The sequence below is a fragment of the Gobio gobio genome (genome assembly GCF_949357685.1).
Source record: "Gobio gobio genome assembly, chromosome: 13".
NCBI lineage: Eukaryota > Metazoa > Chordata > Actinopteri > Cypriniformes > Gobionidae > Gobio > Gobio gobio.
This window is the reverse complement of record NC_137106.1, coordinates 52,996,366-53,017,755: the sequence shown is the minus strand read 5'-3', so window position 1 is coordinate 53,017,755 and position 21,390 is coordinate 52,996,366. Positions and strand designations below refer to the sequence as shown.

Here is a 21,390-nt window from a genome sequence, read left to right as displayed (position 1 = left end):
GAAGCTCTTATTGAGAATTAACAGAGGTTTAGATGTTTGTGTCACCATTATGGAGATCATTGTTCATTTAGTTGGCCAGTTTAACTCTTGACTTTTTATGTGAGTTTGTGGTTTTTGTCACTTTAACAAAACACATAATCTGTTCAAATCAAAAGAAGCCATAAACAAAACTTTTCATGAAGACAAATGTTTGACTAAACTCATCACTGACTAAAAATATTAATAAATAATATTCACCAACAATACTTTCTTGCCACAGATCAGACGTTCTGAATTCTGATTTTTAAACACATTCTAGGGGGGAAAAAAGTTTAGACGCACACAGATATCAAGAGTCAGCATATGAATCTCAACAATGGGGACATACTTAATGCTGCAATGCATGCTGGGAGCCATGAGTTTATACTGTGGTGGTTTAGTAGGGTATTGGCGCTAAACTCTCATCAACTCTCTTGGACCGAACTTGCCGACCCCTGACCCTTAAGGGTCCCACCCCAGTGACGGCCACTTGTACCTTAAAAGGTTAATTTTTTTAATTTTCAGTGTATGCAGCACTGACCAAATCCCTCTGTGCCACAACTCCTCCAAAAACAGCCATTTACTCTGAGATAATATACAACAGTTATTCCAGAAGGAAGATCTTCCCATACAAGAGGACTTGTGATCATTTCAATACTTTAGAAATCTCAAAATCAAAACTTTATAGCTCCACTTTTTTTGAAAACACTGGATGGAATTGCCAACCAAAGTGAATTCTCATTCTTGATAAGAGAGAACCACATTCATGATATCAAAATATATTGCCTTTAGTCCTCCTATCTTTTATGATATCAATTTTTTTTATATCTCTTATCAAAATTCAGTTTATTACTAGCTTTTATCTTATTGGTAATGAACATCCTGGGTGAATTAACCTTGAAAAACTCTAAATTTTCCCAAATATTGTGATGTCCCCCTGCAACTAAAAATTCAGATTCGATACATTTATCAATGGTTTTATCAATATTTGACAATTCTATAATTTTTCGTCTCTAAATATTAAACCTCTTTTTTTAATTAAAATAATATATATTAAGGACAAGTATATTATTTATACTAGAATTGATGTCTATCCATGACTTCCCCTTGTACTCATTATCCTTATATATATATATATATATATATATATATATATATATATATATATATATATATATATATATATATATATATATATATATATATAAGGATAATGAGTACAAGGGGAAGTCATGGATAGACATCAATTCTAGTGCTGGGGAAAGATTAATTAATATGTATTATGTATATGTGTGTACTGTGTATAATTATTATGTATATGTAAATATATATAATTAATAAATATATAATACTATTCTAGTTGGTTTTAGATATTTTACTCCACTAATCTTACGTATTGCACCTTTAATAGCGTAAACACAGACTTGACTGACTCCCTTCAAACATAAATTCTCTCTCTCACACACACACACACACACACACACACACACACACACACACACACACACACACACACACACACACACACACACACACACACACACACACACACACACACACACACACAAGGAATTAAACACTCATCCCAAGCAAAGTGCTCCTGACAGAGCTCACATTCGACTGAAACAAGCCCTATTTTATTAATATTTTATTTATAATGTATCTTTAATTTTGCAATTCTTTATTGTTGCTTTTGCTCAATATGCTACTTTCCTTTTCCATGTGTCATGGAATTGTCTCCATACCAGATGTCTTATCATTGTGCGCATGCGCATGAAGCAGAGATTTGGGAGAGTCGATCACGTCTTCAGTGCCGGACAATCCGAATAATTTCAGTCAATCGGTTCGTTCGGACGGCTCGTTTTAATGAACTGGTTCACAACCGAGTCACCGCTCAAAAGAGCCCACAGCAGTTTCCGCGTCTAATTCGACTTTAGTGTTGATGTAAAGTTGTTGTGAAACACTACGTGTGCATTATTATGTTATATAGAAGCGTCCGGTGCTGTGTAACCGTATAACATTATTATTACGAACATCCTCAGTAATTCATAACCAATAAAAACAACGCCAATTATTAACGGTATTATTTCTAAATTCAACAGTATTGTTTTAATCTCAGTTTTACTCTGACCCATACACAAAGTGATCTAGAAATGATTCGCGAATCGGTTCGCCCGAATCATTCAATGGATCAAACGATTCAAAACAACGAGCCGTTCGTGATTCGGGCATCACAATGAGCGCCGTGTAACGGGATCTGTGTTCCGACAGGGCGATGGCTCGGACAGAACACCGACACAGAATGAAGAAGCTGAACACGGAAACCGATCGTACCGAATCGTGCGGTATTTAAACGCGTGATGTAGTGACGTCAGAGGAGCGTCTGCAGCCTCATTGTCTATAATGCTGCAGATTTCCGGTACATATACCGGTATTTAACGCATCCACGTGACCTGTATTCTCCGTATTGCATTTAAATCTCTTTAAATGCTGTTTATTTATCTTCTAACGCGATGGTTTTTGTGCTAAATCAGTCTGTGGTCAGCATATAGTCAGTTTAATGGTATTTCTGGACTGATTTTAAGAGCAAAAGGGTTCAGATTTGTATTTTAATGGGATTATTATGCTGGTTAATATATGTTGACAGAGTTTTGGCTGGGGGTCAGTGTTTGTTCGGACACCCCAGCTGGATCGAGAACCTTCTCACAACGTTCCGACAACGTTCGCGCAACGTTCTTCCAGTAACGTAGTGATCTGGTCTTTAATAATGTTCTCTTTTTTCTAAAACTTAAAGCTAAAAAGCACCATTCCCATAATGTTAACGACCATAAAACCAAGAAAAGCATTGTTTTCATAACCTAATGGGAACGTTAACGAAGCGTTCATAGGATATATTTTGTTAGCTGGGTCTCTAAACTGTACTTTTAAGAAGGCGAGGCCATTGGTCCACCCATGCCGGTGTCCTGCTGCGGGACGCTCCATCCCGGCTCTTCTCCGAGGAAAGTCGTCCACAGCCAATCAGGAATCAGGACTTGTCTGGGCCAGCCGTGCCCTTCCGCCGGGCTGAAGATGCTGAGGACCGCTTTCAGTCTGGATGGAGTGGAGGAGCGGGACGAGGAACAGGAGGATGATGGAGAAGATCAGAGGGATGGCGGGATCCCCTTCATCATTAATCGGGGTGGGCTGCCCATAAACCAGGAGACCTGGGAGCAGATGTGGCGGCATGTGGCCCGCATCCACCCGGATGGAGAAGCGCTGGGCAGGAGGATCCGGGGAACCAGCGACCTGCCCAAGGTAGAGCTTTCACTGCCACCAAATCAATGTCAAAACAGCCAGACAGTCTTCTTCTGATCGGCAGAACATGCCTGTGGGGTTTGGAAACTTGCTTCCGCCACGGATTCAGAATTATGAGAAAAAAGTATTTTTTTTTCCCGTTCATTTCTCCCACACTCTCAGAAAAAAAAGGTACAGTGGAGGTACAATTTTGTTCCTTGGGGAATGTTAATGACCAATATTGAAGCTCTTATTGAGAATTAACAGAGCTTTAGATGTTGATATTTTAGTTTGGTCGCCATTATGGAGATCAATGTTTCCTTTAGTTGGCCTGTTTGACTCTTTATGTGAGTTTGTGGTTTTCGTTACAGTGTTAACAAAACACATAATCTGTTCAAATCAAAATAAGCCATAAACACAAATTATCATGAAGAAAAATGTTTGACTAAACTCATCACTGACTAAAAATATTAATAAATAATATTCAGCAACAATACTTTCTTGTCACTTTCTGAATTCTGATTTTTAAACACATTCTAGGGGGGAAAGGTTTAGACGCACACAAGAATCAGCATATCAACAATGGTGACATACTTAATGCTGCAATGCATGCTGGGAGCCATGAGTTTATACTGTGGTGGTTTAGTAGGGTTGGAGCTAAACTCTCATCAGCTCTCTAGGATCTAACTTGCCGACCCCTGACCCCTTAAGAGTACCACCCCAGTGACGGCCACTTGTACCCTAAAAGGTATAATTTTGTACTTTTTTTTGTTGAGAGTGTAGGGTTTGGAAACTTGTTTCCGCCATGGATTCTCACAATTCAGAGTTATGAGAAAAAAGTCTGAATTGTGAGATTTGTGAGAAAAATATGTGGAAGTATTTTTTCCCCGTTCATTTCTCCCATAGGGATTTCAATAAAGATTTGGTTACAGCGTTATAAGCCATGAACTGAAACAACCAAGGAGAATCACAACATTACAAACTTTGATTTGAGGCAAAAAAATATTTTTAAAATCAGACAAAAGTGCAAGACTGTGAATTATAAGAAGACGGAGAAATATAAAACTACTCGTTTTAAATTAATCGCATTCCAAAATAAAAGTTTGTGTTTACATAATATATGTGTGTGTACTGTGTATATTTGAATACACACACCTCTATATATTTCAGAAAATTGTCTTATATTTATATATAAAATATTCATATATAATAATACAGTATGCAAATATTTCTTAAATGTATACATGTGTGTATTCAAATATATATGATAATCATACACAGTATGTAAACACAAACTTTTATTTTGGATGCATTCATTACGATTAATTGCTTGACAGGCTAATATATATTATATACAAACATGTTAGTATTTTAATAGACTCGATTATGTCATTCTGAGTAATTCATGGCGTTTTTCTTGTTCCAACGCTCTGATTGGTGGAATTTTCTGCACAGCATCATGGGTAATGTAGTTTTTAACCATGAATTCCGATTGTTTTAAAACTCTCATTTAGACACTTGGCAAGAGAAAGCTTTAAAGCAATATCAAGGGGGTATTATGATGTATTTTATGTCATGCACTCTCAAAAATAAGAGTACAAAATGGAACCTTTTAATGTACAAGTGGCCGTCACTGGGGTGGGACCCTTAAGGGAACATTTCTGTAGCTCTAAGTCAGGGCAAGTTTGGTCCCAGAGCTGATGAGAGTTTAGCTCCAACCCTACTAAACCACCACAGTATAAACTCAGGGCTCCCAGCATGCATTGCAGCATTAAGTGTGTCACCATTGTTGAGATGCTGATTCTTGATATCTGTGTGCGTCTAAACTTTTTCCCCCTAGAATGTGTTTAAAAATCAGAATTCAGAAAGTCTGATCTGTGGCATATTATTTATTAATAATATTATTATTATTTATTAATATTTTTAGTCAGCGATGAGTTTAGTCAAACATTTTTGTTTTATGTGTGTTGTTAACACTGTAACAAAAACCACAAACTAAAAAGTCAAGAGTCAAACTGGCCAACTAAAGGAAACACTGATCTCCATAACGGTGACATCAACATCTAAACCTCTGTTAATTCTCAATAAGAGCTTCTATAGATGTCTTTCAGGGCTGGAGCCAAACTCTGCAGGACAGCGGCTCTCTAGGACCGAACTTCTGCTCTGAGTGAGGAAAACAATGGTGTAATTGGACCAATTGTGTAGCTTTAAATGAACAGGTATACGTTTTGTATAGGGACAAAATTGTACCTCCACTGTACCTTTATTTCTGAGAGTGTAGAGTAAAACATGAGAATATCATGAGCTGTTGAGCACAGATCTTATTTCAGGCATTTATCCAGAAACCCCTTGACTTCAGGACAACGGAAGCGGAAGTGATCAAAAGCAGCTTGTTTGTGTGTGACCTCTATAGTGGTATCAGTGATGTATCAGCGGTTTATAGACTGATATCTTGCTGACTGTATTCCTTTAATTCATCCCTTGTAGACTGATCGAATCAGATGCATCTAATCAGTATCCAGTGAGTTGAGCTGCACAGTGACACTGTTACTGCTCGACTGATATATACAGCACAAAAATACAATGTTTATTATCCATTGACACTGAATGATCAGCCTGGCCTGTTATTGGTCCCAGTGATGGTGATAATGTTATGGCTGTTACTCTTCTGTGCCTCTGTAGATTCCAGTACCAAGTGTGCCTACCTTCCAGGCCAGCAGCAGCGTTCCTCATCGCCTGGAAGCCATTCAGAGATACATCAGGGACTTGCAGTATCCTTTCACTTCAGGAAATCATCTTCCTACTCATATATATATATATACTAGGGATGCAACAAAACAGTTAGTCCAGGGTTCAATACACACCTCGGTTTTTAACCACGGTTTTCGGTTTGGTTCTGATGGCTTGTCACATCAGTTTTTTGCTATTCTATTCTTAAGCGACAGGAACAGCAAGAGGTTAAGGAGAAAAAAGACTATTTTTAATTGCAATACTCTTTCTTTATTTTACTTAAAATAATTGAAAAACCTTACTTAAACTTAAAACTTTACTTAAAAAAAAACCTTGTACACATTCCTAGTGTATTGTGTAATATAAAATATATATATATATATATATATATATATATATATATATATATATATATATATATATATATATATATATATATATATATATATATATATATATATATATATATATATATATATATATAAATATATATATATATATATATATATATAAAGATTTACACTGGCAGCTCAGAGCTGTACAGCAACATTTAAGTATGAAATTGAATTAATAAATGTAAAAATAAAACACTACATAGACTTCACTATAAAATATACATTGATTCTTATTAAAGCTACTGTATTAAAGTTCTTCAGTCAAGATCAGTGAGTGATTTTCTCTGTCTTTTGTTGTTGTATTAACATTAAATGGATAGTTCACTCAAAAATGAGAAATGAATACAGGTTTGGAACAATATTAGAGTGAGTAAATAATGACATCATTTTAGAGGTGAACTGTCCCTTTAAGGACGGTGTGTTCACTATAGGCTGCGCCGCTGTCAATGTAAGACCTGCACGCATCTAATATACACACACACCGATTTTACTTTCACTTTAGACATAACCGACTGTGTTTATGTTAACCTTGTGTGTATTTGACAGTATTAGCGCAGTAAGACGACTTAGTTCAGTAATCGCGTGTTTGATAGGCGTTTAGTGCGCGCGCTCTGAGAAGCGCATGTCAAAACCGCGCACACGCCGGCCAAGCTTTAAAATGCATGCAAATAATGAACTTTGGTGATTGTGAATAACTCTAGTGTGCTGTGAGTATAACTCCACCACTAACCTGTGATGTGAATGTGTGTCGCGTTGTTCAGTATTATGGGATGGAGGCAAATGATAGAATTTGTAGAAAAATACTTAATTAAATGCAAAACCGAAAAAACGCAATTCACAGGCGCGTATTGAACCGTGAAGGCCGTACCGAACGGTTCAATATTATATTGAGAATTGTGGCATCCCTAATATATACACACCGATCAGGCATAACATTATGAACACCTTCCTAATATTGCGTTGATGTGCTCAGTTTTGTTCCTCCGTGTTTTCAGTTCTGCTCCTGTTCCATGTCTCTCTGATATTTTAAGTTAGTTTGTGACTTTATTTTTAGCTCTCCCTCAGCGTTACAGGCGGTCTCGGATTATCATGTGATTGTCCTGGAAATTGCTGTGCATCACATTTGATCAGTGATGAATGCTCATTGTTCTGTTGTAGATGAACTGCTGATGTGGCTGACTTTATATAGTTCTGTGCTTAACATTGTCTGTCAGATACAATCACACTGGAACACAGTTCTTCGAGATCAAGAAGAGCAGGCCGCTCACAGCGTAAGTCCAGTGCACACATCTGCTCGTAAGAGTTGTGTCAATCAATTCAATGCCTGAATTTGAATTTCGGTAGCAAAAAGGATGCAACATTGTAATTTACATATTACAAAACATGGGACTAAACATATTTCCAAACCATATCAGGGCATAATTAGTCAAAAAACAATGATGTTATTATGTTTTGTCAAAAAACATGTAGCTCTGAGTAGAAGACACGATTTGGCTTTAATAATGACATCAGATTTAAAAAAAAATCTAATTTCACTATTTCAATAGACGCAGTCTGTTACAGCTAATTGTAAATAACCCAGACTATATCTCTGTACCTGCACAATATTCATGATTTAATACTAATACTATGTTTGTGAGCAGAATAGTGCAGTCATTTTCATTTAAGACTCGTTGCATTATTATCTACATTTTGTTCCTCAGATTAATGGACATTGCCAAGGAAATGACAAGAGAATCTCTACCAATCAAATGTTTGGAAGCCGTTATCCTCGGCATGTATCCTTTTCCTTCACTTTGGAATTCACTGAAATCTGGATTGAATATATTAACGATGCCCTAGAATGAGTTGAAACAATATTTTAAATTGTTCTCTGATTTCTAGGGTATGTGACTTATTTAAGGGCAAACATTGTCCAGAAACGGTTTCACAACCCTAGAAATTGTCCCTAGAATGAATTGCCTTATTTGGAAGGGTCATGAATATTAATGTGGAGTTCAGCTCTGATTGGCTGTTTCACTGCGCGGCTCATTTCAGTAGCTGCAAACAGATCTACACTGTCCGTCATGACAATGGAGAGATTATGCGTCCAACCTTATATGTTTGATCCTGTTTCTGACGAAGATGCAGATTTTGAGGAACAGCCAATTGTTTTGAGATTGTAAATGGACGCTTCTGAGTGGTACATTTAGTCTTTATTTTGAGTAAGAACCTGCAAGTACGTCAGTACTATAACTTCAGCCTAAACGATTACTAGCATATAACATTAACTTTACACGTCGCAGTCACAACTTTGTTTTTAGCATTGTATTGCGTCACCGTATGATTTTACAACGATAACTTCTTCACTTTGAGTCACTTTGAACTCTAAACAGCGAACTGGGTAGCACGTGAATATGCTGTTTGTACAGCACAGTAAAGGTTTTTTTAACAAATGGACTAGATGCCTTGTCAAATGACGTATCGTTTCGACTTAAGTGGTGGAGAAGGTGATGTTAGCTAGAAGGCTCAAGTGAGCTATAAGCATCTAAACTAACGTAGTTGAGTTATGTGTTGTTGATGAAATATAGGCTAAATTATAATTCTATCCGACAAAAGGGATTGCCATATGTATCTACGGTTGTATTTTGTAGATTTATATGACAACACTGGCAGGAAATAATATTAACCTTTGTCATTTGTCATACTGTTTGTCATATGCTAGTTACTGTACTAGCATCTTGCGTTGGATCTAGACAACACAGGGGATATTATCGTTAATGTTGTCTCACTAAGAAACTTTCAATTTAATCAGAAATTGTTTAGACAGTCAATAAGTGGATAAAATCACTACTTACTGCTTGTGGGAATATAGTTTGAATTGCCGCTTCTCCAGTTTCAGACGCTTAGCGAAGCTGGTTTGATATTGTCCCAGGTTAGAAAAGCTGTCCGTGGTGAAACGGGCCTAGCAAACGAACAACTTTGAATTAAATTGTTGCAGTATCCGGTTATAGATAAACATCAACCATGCCTGTTGACAGTTTTGTTCTATGGGAAGGGTATGAACGCCCCCTGCACAGCCTGGAACATAACATTTATACCCATGATCTGCCATTTTCGCTATCCTCGCTTGACTTGTTTCTTCACAATACCTGCAGAACCTTTTCACGTACGAGATTTACATATGAAGGAGGAAGCAATGGTGTTTGAGACTCACTGTATGTGATGTCTATGTACTGAACTCTTGTTATTCAACTTTGCCATGGTTAATTAAATTTTTCAATCTAGGGCACCTTTAATATTATTAACACAGAAGCATGTATAATGAAAACGACAGAGGGCCTAATACAGAGCCTTGTGGCACTCCATAGTCCATACTTCATTTGTGCCAGACTTGACACTTCCTCTTTCACACAAACAAAGTGGTAGCAACCAGACAATCTTAGTGCTGGTCCACAAATCTAATATAATAATCTGCCCGAGGGAATGACATGATCTTTGGGGTCAAAGGGGGCGCTAAAATCTAATATTACTAGAAGAGAGATGCAACCACCGTCAGATGGTTGAACTTTGACAAGAGCAATCTAAGACCTAAATCTGATTCAAACTCTAAATTGCTGGCATAAATTGAGGATTTGAGATAGGTCTATGAATATTTTATGCTGCTGGATGATTAAAATACAATCAGGATGCAGTTTGGTCTTCTAGTAATGTTCTAAACATTTTAATGACAGAGTTATGTAGGCAACAAGAGGATGGAGTAATGGATGTGGGATGGAGTAATGATGCTGAAAATTCAGCTTTGATCATAGGAATAAATTGCAGTTTAAAAAATATTTACATAGAAAACAGTAATTTTGAATTGTTATAATATTTCACTGTTTTTACTATCAAATAAATGCAGCCTTGGTGAAGAGACATATTTTAACAACATTTGAACAAAAATCTTAATTATTCCAAAACGGCTCCTCCCGCTGTTTCTCTTGAAGCCGATACGGAAGTGAGTTAAACTGCAGTTCATGGACTGGCCACTAGAGGCAGACTCCAGAAGGAGCAGAATCTCATTGAGCTCATGTTAAAATGGCCAACTTTACAGCAGAAGAACACATGTTTACAGTCTGGGACAAACTGTGCTTTTGGTCTGTATGGCTAATGTTGCCCTTCATGACGACTGTGAGGGGGGGAATTATTTTATAACTCATTCATTTACATTATATAAAGCCTTAAAGTTCTGCATAATTAAGGGCGTGGCCACTTTGAGTGACAGGTGGATTGCCGTTTGTCTGCTGTCTGTTAGGGCGTTTTCACACCTACCTTGTTTGGTCCGGATTTTCGGACTTTTCAGTTTGGTCCGAATCAAAATACAGGTGTGAAACCTCCCCGTACCACGATCTGGACCAAACAGACGAAATTTGGTCCGACGAAAAGAGGTCGTCTCGATCCAGATTAAACTGAACAAAGGTTTGGTTTGTTTCTAGTGTGAAAGCATTTTCTGTATTGTTCGGACTTTCAGAACATTTACAGGAAGTTCCTGTTTATGTTTAAATATTATAATGTTATTTAAATTCAATCTAGGCTACATTGATTATGAAAAGTGAAAAAATGCGCAATATGTCAGAAGACAGAAGGTCAGAAATAATTTTGAACGAAATTTTGTATGATTTTGCTTAGAAAGCCTTTCTTTAATGTGAATTTCGTTTTGTATAAATTGTATCTTAATTTTAATCGACGTTTAATCAGATAATTGCCTGGATTTAATAAATAATAAGCAAATAGTCTAGCAGACAATAATCACGGGAGCGATCACATGCTTTACACATGAACTGGAGCGTCTCAAATAAACAGAAACTCAGCAGATACTCGTCTCACAAACATGAGAAATATGTGTATATAAAGCTTGAAATGTCCACTTTTAAACTTAACGAATAAAAAATAGTCAAGCAATGCGCAGTGTTCAATAGTGGCAACGATATGCGTCCGTTCATTCACTCTTGTCGCCAGACGCACGTCCGTTTACAAACCAATCAATGTCCAGATGCCGCCCATATGATGAAGACGAGTGGACTCAAGTGTGTCATTTACAGTTCTTTAGTGCACTCACATAACTGCAATGTGAAACCAAACCAAAACTAACCGAATGTATAAAATTTATCAAAAGATGAACTTCGGTTCGGACCTTGGTGCGGACTTTCATGTGTGAAAACGCCCGTAGTCATCACGTCACCTCAGCTCCGCCCACGTCCCGCCTCTTTGCCCATTTTCTGTTATCTGGGAGTGACAAGATGGCGACGGCCAGCTCGACCCGACTTTATGCTTCAAAACTGCTCTTCAGAATCCTATGAGTGACGTCACGGACACTACGGCCATATTTTTTTTACAGTGTATACTTTTGACCAGGGCTCTGAACCGGTTCAAGGAACGAAAATGAAAACCGGAAACAAACGAAATTTTAAGAGGAAGAGAAACGAAAACGAAATCAAAATCAATTTGAATCGTTCTGAACAGAAACGTTAATTTGAAATGACCATTAACCGGTTAATAACGTTATTTTATCGTTCTCTTTAATATTTTAATCTGGCAGTGACCAATCATGAATAGAGTAGCTCCAGCATGTGATGTGACGGATGAAGCGAGAGTGAAATGTCATCTATGAATCTACGGTAACGCAAGTCAGTGTGAGCGCGCATTTACACGCCTCAAGTACATTTCTTTCACCGCTGAGGTCATCAATGAAAGCGCAGGTATTGGAGGACATTCTTTACGTAAGTTTAAATAAGCAGTACGGACTTTAAGCTCAAATAGTCTGATTTAGGCTAGTTTATGGATTCCGTTTAAGCCTGTCCAAGTATAGGCTATAGCATCTATCAAACATTTTTCCTATAGTCTTTCAGATTGCCAATACAGGTCAATGTTTTCTATAGACGGTTGATGCTTCGTTTTAAATGGTATGTTATATTGCATTAAATGATCAAGCTTTAAGACTGAATTTGATTATGGGATGCAGATGTGTTGCGCAGTGTTTGCTTTGAAATTACCAGCATTAAAAGAGCAATGGTTATCCAGTTTATTTATTCTTTATTCATGCAATTTTTAAAACAAGTCGTGTTGAAAAAAAGTTATGTACAAAGAATGTTATCACTCTTCTGAAAAGAAATAGGCATAAGAGGCCACTTTCGATTGTCTAACGCTCCATTAAAACAGGTCCGCTGTTTATGCTTTGTAATTAATGCATGTATTTCTGTTGTGGTTTTAAAAATGTTATGAAATAAATATGCAAGTTTAATTAACATGCGTTATATTATTATTGAGTGAAAATAAGTCTATTTATACATATTTGTTTAAAGTGTAGGCTAAATTAAAATAACGTTATTAACCGGTATTTTTTCAAATCAAACCGTTTTCGGAACAGTAATGTTTATTGAGGAATGCAAAAACGGAAACGCTATAATATCGATTCTGCTCGGAGTGAACCCATTGATATTTTTTTTCCGTTTTTAAGCCCTGCTTTTGACCAGTAATATATACACAGATGAATCATGCATTTTGAAAGTTTCACTTCAACTCTTCTCCTGTACTTGTTGATAATCTGTTGAATATATCACTTAACTCAGCTGGCCTGTCAGTTACCTCACCAACAGCATGCCGAGCGTTGAGCGGTTTCCTCTCAGCTTTAAAACACACTTCTCAGGGAGTCATTTCCGTCACATTGTGCTGGGCGTGCACAGCGGGGGCCGCTTCGGGGCCCTGGGCATCAGCCGCCGCGGGGACCTGATGTACAAACCGCTGGAGAGCCGGACGCTCAGCGACCTCCTGCACCAGTTCCAGGCGGCCTATCGGGGCTACTGGCACACACTGTGCAAAGTCAAGATTGGGCATTACGTGTCACATGACCCCCACAGCGTGGAGCAGATCGAGTGGAAGCATTCGGTGCTGGACGTGGATAAGCTGTCCAAAGAAGAGCTGAGGAAAGAGCTGGAGAGACACACCCGGGATATGAGGCTGAAGGTACGGATGAGATGCTTTACTACGACATTGTTTTGCAAAACAAGTTAAAGGGTTAGTTCACCCAAAAATTCTGTCATTAATTCCTCACCCTCATGTGGTTGGACACCCGTCAGACCTCCGTTCATCTTCAGACACAAATGAAGATATTTTAGTGTAAAGCTGATGCTGAGAAAGGCTTCAGATAGGCCTCCATTGGCATTCAGTACATTTACACTCACAAGACCCATAAAAGGCACTAAAAACGTCATTACAAAGTCCATCTCACCACAGTGACTCTACAATAATTTTACGATGCGAGGACAATAGTTTTTGTGCGCAAAAAAAATCAAAATAACACCTTTATCCAACTTGTTCTTGTCTTCCGTGTGTGTCTCCACGACGCATGCGTGAAAATATGACGCAGATCCGGCGTTCGGGAATCCATGAAATACACACTTAAGCCCCATTTTGAGAACTACACCGAGACCTAAAGCACGATCAGTGTAGAATTCAACAGCTGAGATACGCGCGTCTTCCTCTGCTCGTAAACAAATCTCTTCTGGGTCATGTGTCCGAACGCCGGATCTGCTCATATTCTCGCGCATGCGTCGTGGAGACACACACGGAAGACAAGAACAAGCTGGATAAAGGTGTTATTTTGAATTTTTTTTGCGCACAAAAACTATTGTCGTCGCATCGTAAAGTTATTGTAGAGTCACTGTGGTGAGATGGACTTTGTAGCGACGTTTTAGTGTCTTTTATGGGTCTTGTGAGTGTAAATGTACTGAATGCCAATGGAGGCCTATCTGAAGCCTTTCTCAGCATCAGCTTTACACTAAAATATCTTCATTTGTGTCTGAAGATGAACGGAGGTCTGACGGGTGTCCAACCACATGAGGGTGAGGAATTAATGACAGAATTTTCATTTTTGGGTGAACTAACCCTTTAATAAAGATAGAAAAATAATTCCATAAAAGAAGTTTAAACTTTGAAACATGGAATGTCTTTAAAACTGTTATTAAACACGTCAAGAATATAGAACATGTATTTTCAAACGCAGTTTTAAGAAAATTGTAATGGTAAAACAGTTCCTGAAATAAGCAGTTCCTGTTAAATCCGTCCTGACAGCTCTAAAATATAAATGATTATTATAGGCTTACTATAGTGATTGTAACTCTTAGTGCAAGGTAAGAAGAAGGTAGATGGTGTAATTTCAATATAATAGTTATTTATTTATCCAAGATGCAAAACATAAGCATACAAACAATAAAGGACAATGACTAAGTGAAGGTGAGCAACACATGGTGATGAACTAAATGACAGACAGCTGTGATGATAGATTAGTGTCCATGGAAAATGATGAGAGGCGGGAAAATTGTATTTGTATTTTTTTTTTCTCGAAACACGACTTTATTCTTGAAATTTTATGATTTTATTCTCAACCTTTTATTTAGACTTTATTTTCGAAATTTTATGATTTTCTCAAAATTGTATTTCAAATTTTTTCTCGAAATTTAGTTTTTTCTCGAAACACGACTTTATTCTTGAAATTTTATGATTTTATTCTCAACATTTTATTTAGACTTTATTCTCAAAATTGTACTTCGACCTTTTTTCTCAAAATTTAATGATTTTTTTCTCGAAATGACTTTATTCTAAATTTTATTCTCAACATTTTATTTCGAATTTTTTCTCGAAATGTAAAGTTTTTCCTCGAAACACGACTTTATTCTCAAAATGTAATGTTTATTCTCAACATTTTACAATAAAGGACAATGACTAAGTGAAGGTGAGCAACACATGGTGATGAACTAAATGACAGACAGCTGTGATGATAGATTAGTGTCCATGGAAATTGATGAGTGGCGGGAAACTTGAGCAAAGGCATGGCCTTGTGCCGTAAAGTGGCTGAGGAGGTGGTTCAGGGGGCAAACAAAGGGCTGGTGAAGGAGGAAGTCCCAGTAGAAGAGATTAGGGTGGTGCAGATGGTGGGAAGAGCCAGGTGGAATCCCAAAGTCCACTCAAGATGGAAACCCACTGCCGCATTGAAGGTGAAAGGAGGCATGGCAGGGATTGCGCAGACGGAGATGCCGATGTTCCGGAACGAAGCTGTAGGTCTCGGAGGACATGATGAAATTGCAGCGACAACCGGGGAACCGGAGGGCAGAGGTGGAACCCGGAGCCACTGAGGGTTGAGGGGATGCTGGAGGTAGGGTGGAGCCAGACGGAGCTGTAGGAGTGGAGAAACGTCTCATAGGTCCGTTGTGGTGTCTGACCGAGGTGAGGCCAGAAGGCCGAGGGAGCCGGGTGGAGCCGTAAGCCTGATGCTCCCTGGTGGAGACAAGGGAGGGAGGAGCAAAACAGAGGGGCTGACTGGGGACAGAGGAGTCTGGGTAGAAGGACTGGCTGAGGTCTGGAGAGGGAGGCTTGGCGGGATTCTGAGATCTGGATATGACAAGTCTGATTCGGGTCATTCTTTCCAAAATCAAAAAAACAGTCCATAGAGTCCAACAACTCCTCACAGTGGGGCTCAACTCCATTCCCTCGATCTCCACTAAAACTCCCACGGCGATGGACGATGTGGCCGGCTCGCAGATGTGTACTCAGTCGCTCCTTCTGGCGCTGGCTGTCCATCTGCGGTGGGCTCAGGTGTGTGTCCATCTTACATGGTGGTGTCCGGCCGGACTCTGGGTTGGGAGTTGGACTGGTGTCCTCCTCAGGGCCGATGACGAAATCCAGTCCATTATGCACCAGCACCCACTCCACATAGATGGTGAAGTCCTCACAGGGATCGTTCGCTGGTAGGTGTTCCTTCACCTGCTCGCTCAGGCTGGTATGGAGGAAGACACTGAGCAAATGGTCGTCATAGTGCGTTAGGAATGCCAGATCGGAAAGTCCTGGGAATATTCCCCGGGCTCAGGAGTTGTACAGCGGGCAGGTCCATAGTGAGGGGCACAAAAGACAAGAACTAACAAATGTCGGATAATTATAATCCTTTCTTTTCGGTACGGTATTCTGTAATGCTTAGTCCAAGGGGAGAAGAAGGTAGATGAGGTTATTCCAGTATACAAGTTGTTTATAATTCAATGCACGAGCACCGATTTGCCTATGATTTTGGGCATTTGTTTTATAAAACATTTTATTTGGACTTTTTTTCTCTACATTTTACGAGTTTTTTCTCGAAACACGACTTTATTCTAAAAATGTAATGTTTTTTCTTGAAACACGACTTTACTCTCGAAATTTATTCTCAACATTTTATTTCAAATTTTTTCTCGAAATGTAATTATTTTTCTTGAAATACGACTTTATTCTCCAAATGTAATGAGTTTATTCTCAACGTTTTATTTAGACTTTATTCCCCAATTGTAATGAGTTTATTCTCAACGTTTTATTTAGACTTTATTCTCGATATTTAACGAGTTTATTCTCAACATTTTATTTAGACTTTATTCTCGATATTTAACGAGTTTATTCTCAACATTTTATTTAGACTTTATTCTCGATATTTAACGAGTTTATTCTCAACATTTTATTTAGACTTTATTCTCGATATTTAACGAGTTTTTTTCTCGAAACACGACTTTATTCTTGAAATTTAATGAGTTTATTCTCAACATTTTATTTCACATTTTCTCTGGAAATTTTAAGTTTTTTCCCTAAACACGACTTTATTCTCGAAATTTAATGAGTTTATTCTCAACATTTTATTTAGACTTTATTCTCGATATTTAACGAGTTTTTTTCTTGAAACGCGACTTTAGTTTGAGTTTATTCTCAAAATTTTATTTCACATTTTTCTCGAAATGTAATGATTTTATTCTCAAAATTGTATTTGGACCTTTTTTCTCGAAATTTAACAAGTTTTTTCCCGAAACACGACTTTATTCTCAAAATTGTATGAGTTTATTCTCAAAATTTTATTTAGTCTTTATTCCCAAAATTTTATGAGTTTATTCTCAACATTTTATTTAGATTTTATTCTCTAAATTGAATGAGTTTTTTCTCGAAACACGACTTTATTCTCAAAAAATGTTGGCCTATGATTTAGGACATTTGTCTGCAATTTCGCAAAACCTGTCGGCGAGTCAAAATCGGGCAGTGTGAACTGGGCATTAGAGTCCATGAAAATTAAACAAACTGAACATAAACGTGACAGTGATTTAGAGTGAACCAAAACATAGTTTGGAAGATGGTTTACGATACTCAATCGCAAGTCTATATCTCACAATTCTGAAAAAAAGGTGTCTGAATTGTGAGAATCGTTTTTATTTTTTTATTACCTAGGAAATAAGCTTTCATACTGCCTAAAAACCAGCCTAACCTGTTAAGAAGCAAATGTTTGATGCCTGTGAAAATCAGTAACATACGCACCAATGAGGGTTTTTTGTGATAATAATATGCTATGATAATAATAATGTGTTCTCTCTGTGAACTCCAAGTAAAAGCACAAACGTCCTCCAGCTTCACGTCTCTTTCTGCTGTCAAATCTGACCTGATTATAGAATAACTTTGATATTGTTAGTAATATTTCAACTGAGCTTTATTTGATTACCCATCATCGTTTATTATAAAATCATGTGTATCAAATTATGATCATCAGGTTTATTAGTTCATCTGTCAATCATTATTTTATTGTATTGCATCATATGTTTGAAAACTGCATATTTTTGTTCAGTTTGAGCCTCTGAATAAAACTGAGCTGTTTGTCCTCAATATTCTCACTTTATCAGACTATATGAAGCGTAACCGTCTGATGTATCAAATATGATACTCTTGTTAGTTTCAATCAACTGTTCCATATTTCCTGTGATATGTGAGGCTGTTGTGTTTCAGATCGGTAAAGCCGCTCCGCCGTCGCCCTCTAGAGACCGGAGGAAGGATGTGGGATCTCCGCTGAGGAACCCGGGCAGCCCGATGCGCAAGAACAGCCAGAGCGACAGACGGTACCTACAGATCATTCACTGCACACCCTCAGAAACACCAGCTGTTCTAACCACTGGGTGGCGCTGTTTCCACAGGCTGTCAGTGGAGAAGAGGGCGGGGCCGGCGGCGGATCTGAACGGATACCAGATCAGGGTGTGAGAGAGTCTTCATGAAGAGGATCGTCCACACCTCAAACCATTAGAAACACTGCATCGTATTTATATCCAGTTCACATTTAATCTGTAAATACACTGCATTTAACCTTTAACTCTAGTTAACTAATGTACAGGCTAGTCTGTAGTGCCTTGATTCTCTTTCTTGACATTTCTCTTTCAAAATATATACACTCTCAGAAAAAAAAGGTACAGTGGAGGTATAATCTTCGGGAACAAAACGTATACCTGTACCTTTAAAGGTACACAATTGGTACAATTACACCATAGTTTTCCTCAGTTCGGTCCTAGAGAGCCGCTGTCCTGCAGAGTTTGGCTCCAGCCCTGAAAGACATCTATAGAAGCTCTTATTGAGAATTAACAGAGGTTTAGATGTTGATGTTTTAGTTTGGTCACCACTATGGAGATCAGTGTGTCATATAGTTGGCCAGTTTGATTCTTGGCTTTTTATGTGAGTTTGTGGTTTTTGTTACAGTGTTAACAAAACACATCATCTGTTCACATCAAAAGAAGCCATAAACAAAAATTAACATGAAGAAAAATGTTTGGCTAAACTAAAAATATTAATAAATAATATTCATCAAAAATACTTTCTTGCCACAGATCAGACTTTCTGAATTCTGGTTTTTAAACACATTCTAGGGGGGAAAAGTGTAAACGCACACAAGAATCAGCATCTCAACAATGGTGACATACTTAATGCTGCAATGCATGCTGGGAGCCCTGAGTTTATACTGTGGTGGTTTAGTAGGGTTGGAGCTAAACTCTCATCAGCTCTAGGACCGAACTTGCCCTGACTTAGAGCTACAGAAATGTCCCCTTAAGGGTCCCACCCCAGTGACGGCCACTTGTACATTAAAAGGTAAAATTTTGTACACTTATTATTGAGAGTGTAGATATTTGTGCTGAAACCACTGAGGACGATATGAGCATGTAAATCAGCAGACAGGGTCCAGCGGTTCTTCAGTGAATGCAGCACTCGCCCCTTTGGGTTTTTAGGTTTTATATTTTTTAACTCTTGAAAGAACATATGAAGTCAACATGAAACGATAACTGACTAAATCCACACTGCTGCTCTTATGGAGAATGTTTCACGATATGCTAGAGAAATAAACGTCCTCCTAATCGTTCATCTAAACGTCTGAAACCTCAAGGCCTTTGACTGGAGAAATGACGAGCTGTGGATGTGAAGATCATTTCATGTTGACTTTAGAGGAGCGTGTTGAGCGAGATGAGAGTCTCCTATAGAACACACACACACACACACACTGAAGCCAAACTGATGATGCTGGTGCTGTTAGATCTTCTCGTGGTCGTCTGTCTCGCGTTCTCATGATGCATTAGAAACACTTCCTGCCACATGATTAATAACCTGCGCGTGATTGACAGATGTTTCGTCACACCACTGGAATGTCATTCACACACTTTTGTGACACTTGAAATTGAAATGTACATTAAATTCTTTTGTCAAATGAAATGTTGTTTCTGGCGTGCGTGACATTATGATACGCTGATGATTTACTGTGTCAGACGAGAACTCACAATAATAAAAACTAATGTGTATATACACCGATCAGGCATAACATTATGACCGGTGAAGTGAATAACACTAATGATCTCTTCATCACTGGATATATTAGGCAGCAAGTGAACATTTTGTCCTCAAGAGCTTGTGAAGCTGCTGAACTTTTTGAAGACTATCTCTCATTGTGCCACTGAAGAGCATGATTGAACAGAGCATGGCACCAAATGATGGAGATTCCTCCACCGTGGCCGAAACAAACAGAGCAATCCTCAGTTATATTTCAGCAAGATGCAGTGGGAATGCAATTTTACGAGTTTTTTCTCTAAACGACGTTATTCTCAAAATATAATGAGTTTAAATCACATTTTATTTCGAAATTAATCAAATTACATTTTCTTCTCGAGTGTTTTCTCGAAACAAATTTATTCTCGAAATTGAATGTTTAATCACAACATTTTATTTCAAATCTTTTCAATTCTCAAAATTGTATTTCAACCTTTTTTCTCGAAATGTACACGTTTTTTTTCTAAACACGACTTTACTTTCTAAATTTAATGAGTTTAATCACAACATTGTATTTAGACTTTATTCTTGAAATGTACAAAAAAAATTCTCGAATCCTGACTTTTCCCCGACTGTTTATTCTCAACATTTTATTTCAAATTTTCTCAAAATGTAAAGTTTATTCTCAACATTATTTCAATTTTTTCCCCTGAAATTTTCCAGAAGTTTTTTCTCAAAATGACTTTATTCTCAAAATTTAATGAGTTTATTCTCAACATTTTATTTAGACTTTATTCTCGAAATTTACAATTTTTTTTCTCGAATCCTGACTTTTCCCCCGACTGTTTATTCTCAACATTTTATTTCAAATTTTCTCAAAATGTAAAGTTTATTCTCAACATTTTACTTAGACCTTTTTTCTCAAAATGTAAAGTTTATTCTCAACATTATTTCAATATTTTCCCCTGAAATTTTCCCGAAGTTTTTTCTCGAAACAACTTTTTTCCCGAAATTTTTAGTTTTTTCTCGAAATGACTTTATTCTCAAAATTTAATGAGTTTATTCTCAACATTTTATTTCAAAAATTTTCTTAAAATTTAATGAGTTTTTTCTCAAAACACGACTTTACTCTGTACATTTAATGAGTTTATTCTCAACATTTTATTTAGACTTTATTCTCGAAATTTACAATTTTTTTTCTCGAATCCTGACTTTTTTCCCCGACTGTTTATTCTCAACATTTTATTTCAAATTTGCTCAAAATTTAATGAGTTTATTCTCAACATTTTACTTAGACCTTTTTTCTCAAAATGTAAAGTTTATTCTCAACATTATTTCAATTTTTTCCCCTGAAATTTTCCCGAAGTTTTTTCTCGAAACAACT

At 37.5% G+C, this 21,390-nt stretch overlaps 1 protein-coding gene across 1 annotated transcript; it reads left to right on the top strand.

Moving 5' to 3' along the window:
* Positions 1 to 2,282: 2,282 nt before the first annotated feature.
* vash1 (vasohibin 1) lies at positions 2,283 to 20,033 on the top strand. The gene is made up of 8 exons (XM_079833474.1): positions 2,283 to 2,437; positions 2,948 to 3,312; positions 5,974 to 6,062; positions 7,631 to 7,687; positions 8,120 to 8,194; positions 13,019 to 13,400; positions 18,216 to 18,325; positions 18,401 to 20,033. Exons 1-8 carry the CDS (start codon positions 2,422 to 2,424, stop codon positions 18,462 to 18,464), a joined length of 1,158 nt encoding a protein of 385 aa, XP_079689600.1. The 5' UTR covers positions 2,283 to 2,421; the 3' UTR covers positions 18,465 to 20,033.
* Positions 20,034 to 21,390: the final 1,357 nt, after the last annotated feature.

Bases quoted from the DNA above. Each gene is read 5' to 3' on its own strand.
- vash1 (XM_079833474.1), top strand. The intron at 8,195-13,018 runs GTATCCTTTTCC...CTGGCCTGTCAG, and splicing joins GAAGCCGTTATCCTCGGCAT to TTACCTCACCAACAGCATGC. The intron at 18,326-18,400 runs GTACCTACAGAT...CTGTTTCCACAG, and splicing joins AACAGCCAGAGCGACAGACG to GCTGTCAGTGGAGAAGAGGG.